The sequence below is a fragment of the Myotis brandtii genome, unplaced genomic scaffold (assembly GCF_000412655.1).
Source record: "Myotis brandtii unplaced genomic scaffold, ASM41265v1 scaffold250, whole genome shotgun sequence".
NCBI classification, from domain to species: Eukaryota; Metazoa; Chordata; class Mammalia; order Chiroptera; family Vespertilionidae; genus Myotis; species Myotis brandtii.
In genome coordinates this window covers 3,041,964-3,047,378 of record NW_005359478.1, presented here as the reverse complement: position 1 = coordinate 3,047,378, position 5,415 = coordinate 3,041,964, and the positions used below count along the sequence as shown (strand labels likewise).

General features: G+C 46.7%; 1 protein-coding gene across 1 annotated transcript in view; it reads right to left on the bottom strand.

The window, feature by feature from the left end:
* The window catches only part of PRCC (papillary renal cell carcinoma (translocation-associated)), a 25,111-nt gene that overhangs the window by 19,128 nt on the left and 568 nt on the right, over window positions 1-5,415 (bottom strand). Inside the window, exon 2 of the mRNA XM_005867722.2 lies at window positions 5,287-5,413. Coding sequence (XP_005867784.1) covers window positions 5,287-5,413 — 127 coding nt within the window. The remainder of the gene's footprint in view (window positions 1-5,286; window positions 5,414-5,415) is intronic.

The window sequence follows — 5,415 nt, the reverse complement described above, 5'->3', positions numbered from 1 at the left end:
ACACACCTCCACTCCAGGCTCCAGACTCAGGTCACTCCTACACTCCTCTCTGCCATTATCCCAATCAGCTAGATTCGCCAACGTTTTTTACTCTTTGGTCTGAAATACCTTCTGCTTACATCTGCATTTTAGTTAGGTTATCATTTTCTCTCCCATTTTGCACTCCTCATTGTATTGCTTTCCTATTTCTGTCTGCCCAAGGCTCTTCTCTTTTCAATAGGCAGAACAAAACCTATCTGGGTGCATATATGACTTCTGCTACCACCAAACTGTGTGATTTTAGGCAAATCACGTCTGTTCTCTAAACTTCTATCTCCTCATCTATAAACTAGGAATACCTTCCAGAGTCACGAAGTGCCTCGCACAATGTCAGATGTTAAGCAAGTGCCCCACAAGTATTAGTGGGGCACTCATTCCCTTTCTATTCAGAGCTAAAACTTAGCTTAAACCACTGCAGTCAACTCTTAATTATTTGGTTAACAGAAATGACCAAAATTAATGAAAAATCAATCTCATAGCTTCAGCCTTTCCACTGTCTAAGTAAACAATCTGAAAGTATGGGTAATACTAATCCAAATAAGCCTAAATTCCTGGTTGCTTTGGAATGCACATTCTGTCAGTAGACTTCCTCTTCTAATTTTGGTTTTCTATATTCTATTTTAGTCTAAGTTTGGTTTTCTATATTCTATTTTAGAAGTCTGTATCCTCTAAGTCCATGACATCAACAATCGACCAATGTCTGGAGGTAGCTTGGGTGGAAGCAAGAGTAAGAAGGGAAAAGAAGAGGACGAAATATCTACTTCATGGACCATTCCTAACTCCTCAGACAAATCAAAAGCTGAAATGTGATTCTGCCACGCGCCTGGAGACAGAATATGATACTAACCTATCCCCTGACTGCAGCTAATGGATGAGTGACCGAAATCAAACCAATCTCTCCCACAAAACCAGAATTGGGACTAAGATTATAGTTCAATCTGGCTGACCACTAAAAGGAAGGAAATGAAAAAACAAGAAGGTGTGGTGGCCATCTTTCACCTGCAACAAAGGCTAATAAGAAGCAGAGGGAAGTGGTCTGCAGATGAATGACTCAAATGTGCAAGAAGCTGTGTGGGTCCCAATTCCTGATCCGAGCACTTTCTGAGGTACCTCAGTACATTTGATGCTTTACTATTTAAAGTAGCTTGAGTTGGTTTTTGATACTTGCAACCAATTAAATCTAACTAATTCCCAATCTGCTCTGCCTCTTTTATTCCCCAAATAAATGGCATCACTGCTCTCCCAGGGGGCTGGGCCAAAAGGCAGGGGTCAGCCTTGAATCCTCACCTGGATCCATGACATCCAATCAACCCCCTAGTCTTATCACTTCTACCTCCTAAACAGACCTGGAGCCTCCAGTTCTTTCCAGGCCCTGCTACGCCCTTTTCCAGACGGCCATCATCTCACACACTGTGTCTCTGACAGTCTTGCTCCCTCCAGGCCTTTCACCATCTGTGATCAGAGAATTCTCGCTCAGCCTTTAAGGGCTCTTCACTACCCCAGAATAGAAAGGCCTTTGCATGGCATCTAAGGCATATTATCATCTGGCCTCAACCTTTTTATCTCAGTAACCTCTTCTTTTTTTCATATATATATATATATATATATACATATATATATATATATATATTTCAGAGGGGAAGGAGGAAGAAAAGAGAGAGACAGAAACATGAATGATGAGAGATAATCATTGATTGGCTGCCTCCTTCCTACTCCCCCACTGGGGATCAAGCCTGCAACCCAGGCATGTGCCCTTGACTGGAATCAAACCCGGGACCTTAGTCCCCAGGCTGACGCTCCATCCACTAAGCCAAACTGGCTAGGGCTGTAACACCTTCCCTCATCACTTCCCCTGCCCACCCATGGGCTCCAGTTGCTGTACCTTCAGGTTCTCCCACAGCATTTTCATTCTCTCTCCCCTCTAGGCTTCTGTACATTTTATTCCCTCTGCCTGAGGGGCTCCTCCCCAGTCCACCGCTCTTTCTCTGGCTACCTCCCACTCATCTGTTTCTCTCTCTTCAGCTATCTCCTCTTTCTGGAAGCCTCCCCAACCTCTGGACTGGTGTGCTCCCATGGCACCAGCTCTATCCTCTGACTTGACCTGAAATCCATTTCCTTGTTGGGCTCCTCCAATAGACCATAAGCTCCTTTTGAACAGGGTCTATCATGTTCACTGCTATACTCTTAGCTCCTGGCAGAGAAGTAGCTCAATACTGAGTTAATTTAATTAATAAAAGTTCAGCGTTAATTACTTCTACTTTAGCACCCAACTCTAAAGGGAAATTACTTAAGGAAACCTAATTCGTTTATTTAAACGTGTACTGAGAGCCTACTAAGTGTAAGACACAAAGCTTAGATCCAGAGGGGCTGAGACGTGGAGGGGGCACGATTTCAGAGGCGAAGGTCACCCTCACCTGATCATCTTGAATACTCCTAGGCTATCTTTCTTTCCCCAGGAATTATGTGTTCAGAGAACAATAATAACTTGAACAGAACAAAGTGGGAAACGGAGCCAGCTGAAGGCCAGCATGTGACTTAATTTTAACTATCCATGTCACACAGTTCACCTCAGAAACTTAGTGAATTAGACTTACAAGGAAGGGACAGAGTTAGGAGTCCTCAGAGTTTGCTGCCATGCCAGCCAGCCTAAATGGAAGGCTCAGTAGTCCCCCCCGACCAGCAACTTCCCTACTGCTGCCTTCCCAGACCTAGAAATGAGCCTTTACATGTCACTGTGGAAGGAGGCAGCTGGTTCAGTGCCCCTTCCCCCAGACACCACAGTGAGGCTAAGGTACAGTCTGGGGAGAGAACTGTGAAGAGGGGAGAAAAGAGAATGCCAAGGAAATGAACCTATTTTCCTCTGTCCTATTCAGGGGCTTTCCTTTGTTTCAGATTAAATTCAGGTCAAAGTAAATGTCAGTGTGGCAGCAAGAGGCTTTTGGACCCTAGACTTAAAAATGACAGACTCAGGTGAGAAAGGAGGAGGAAATAATCTGGAAGAAAGTTTGGAACAAGTAGGGAGGGAGATTCTGGAACCGCCCTTCCCATGAATAATCCACATTTATTTGAGTTCATTCACTCAGAAAATGCTTAGTAGTACTCACTATGTGCCAAGCACTGTTTTAAACCACTCGCAGTGGTTCTCAACCTTCCTAATGCCGCAACCCTTTAATACAGTTCCTCATGTTGTGGTGACCCCCAACCATAAAATTATTTTCATTGCTACTTCATAACTGTAATTTTGCTACTGTTATGAATCGTAATGTAAATACCTGATATGCAGGATGTGTTTTCAGGGGTCGCGACCCACAGGTTGAGAACCGCTGCCTAGAGACATAGTGTGAATAAAATAAACCATAAACCATGCCTCTGTGGAGGCAACGAAACTAGACAGTATACTGCCCGGCCGGCGTGGCTCAGTGGTTGCGTGTCAACCTATGAGCCAGGAGGTCACGGTTTGACTCCCAGTCAGGGCACATGCCCAGGTTGCAGGCTCGATCCCCAGTGTGGGGCGTGCAGGAGGCAGCTGATCAATGATTCTCTCTCATCATTGATGTTTCTATCTCTCTCTCCCTCTCCCTTCCTCTCTAAAAAACAAACAAACAAAAAAAGTAGATAGTATGTTAGGGAGGGGAAAAAAAAAAGGAGACATATGTAATACTCTTTGTAATACTTTAAGCAATAAAACAATTTTTAAAAAAGTAGATAGTATGTTAGGCGGTGGTAAGTGCTAGAGAGAAAAATAAAACAAAGGGGTGGGGAAGAGTGGGTGATAGAAAGTTGCAATTTAAATAGGTAGTCTAGGAAGTCCTCACTGAAAACATGTCTTTTTTTTAATATATTTCTATTGATTTCAGAGACAGCGCCCGCCACCTGGGCATGTGCCCTTGGCCAGAATCGAACCCGGGACTCTTCAGTCTGCAGGCCGATGCTCTATCCACTGAGCCAAACCGGCTAGGGCAGAAAACATGTCTTTTAAGCTAAGAACTGAAAGAGGAGAGGGAGAGAACATTAGGATTCCTGGGGAAGAAACCCAGGGACCAGGAAGCACTAAGAACGGAAACGGCACCCAGGCAGCGTTGGAAGTCTGAAGGAAAGCGGTAAGAAAAGAGCAAGAAGCTTCTCTTGGGGGGTTCCTGAAGGTAAGCCAGGGACTGACCAGTTAACTTTTCAGAAGAGAAAGAAAGGAAGGAACTCAGGATAACTCTAAAACACGACCTGCCCATCCCGGCTGGTGTGGCTCAATGGTCAAGCATCAACCCATGCACCAGCTCCATGACTGGTCAGGGCACATACCCGGGTTTCGGGCTTGGTCTCCGGTCGGGGATGTGAAGGTGGCAGCCGAGGGATGCTTCTCTCTCGCTGTTTCTATCTGTCTCTCCCTCTCCCTGCCTCTCTCTGAGATCAATAAACACACACACATATAAAACACTACCTGCCCCGATCCCCAAAGTATTCCAGAAAAGGCCTTCTAGTTTTCTGCTCTAATAAACAGAAAATATAAGCTTGGCTGCCTCTTCTAGAAATAGTCCCCAAGCATCCTAACTCACCTAAGCCTGACAACACCCGAATGGTGAAACTGAGTCACGGACCTGGGGTTCAGACAGACCCACTCTGCCCTCCACCAGGTAAGATCTTACACGCTCAACACCTGTTTCTCAACTGTAAGAACCCGAGTTCTGTCATATTTGAAGGAAGGGTCAAAGCCTGCCGAACGATCTGAACTCAACAAATACTCCATTTCTTCCCTAACTCCCCTCAAAAATAGAACCCAGGATTCCTACCCTTTTCCTTCAGACCCTGATGCTTGTAAGTCCCGCGGCAAAGGGAGAGGTTAGTCTCGAGTTCAGCCTAAGGGCTTCAAGAATCCTATCTCCTGTCACTTCCCAGGTCCCAGATGTTATGCTGCTCTCAGCGTAAGAGGGAAAACAAAACAGCGCAAAAACCCTGGCCCGAGGTAGAGGATGCAACAAGAGGGAGCAGAGCCAGGTGTCCCGAGGCCTGAGCCTGGGTCTCAGGCCCAAGTGATGGGGTGCGACCCTTCTGCAGGCGGGTCCAGCCTCGAGAAGCCGCATGCACCAACCCCTTCACTCCCCGAGGTTGGCAACCTTCAGCTCAATTCATTGCGCTGTACTAGGAAGCCAGTGGCCTGGAGTCAATGGAAGCGTTCATCGGAGGGAGTCCTGCCTACAGCTGTGCCCATGCCCACACCCGATGGATGTAGGGGTGCCCTCCTCGGATACTCACATCCCCCTTATGCAGCTCCGGCGCCGCAATCTTCACGGGCTCCGTTCTCTTCTTTGGCTTGGGAAGCCCCAGGGGGGGCCCGGCACCGCCGATAGGGGGGGGCAGGCTGAGGCCAGGGCCCAGGGCCGG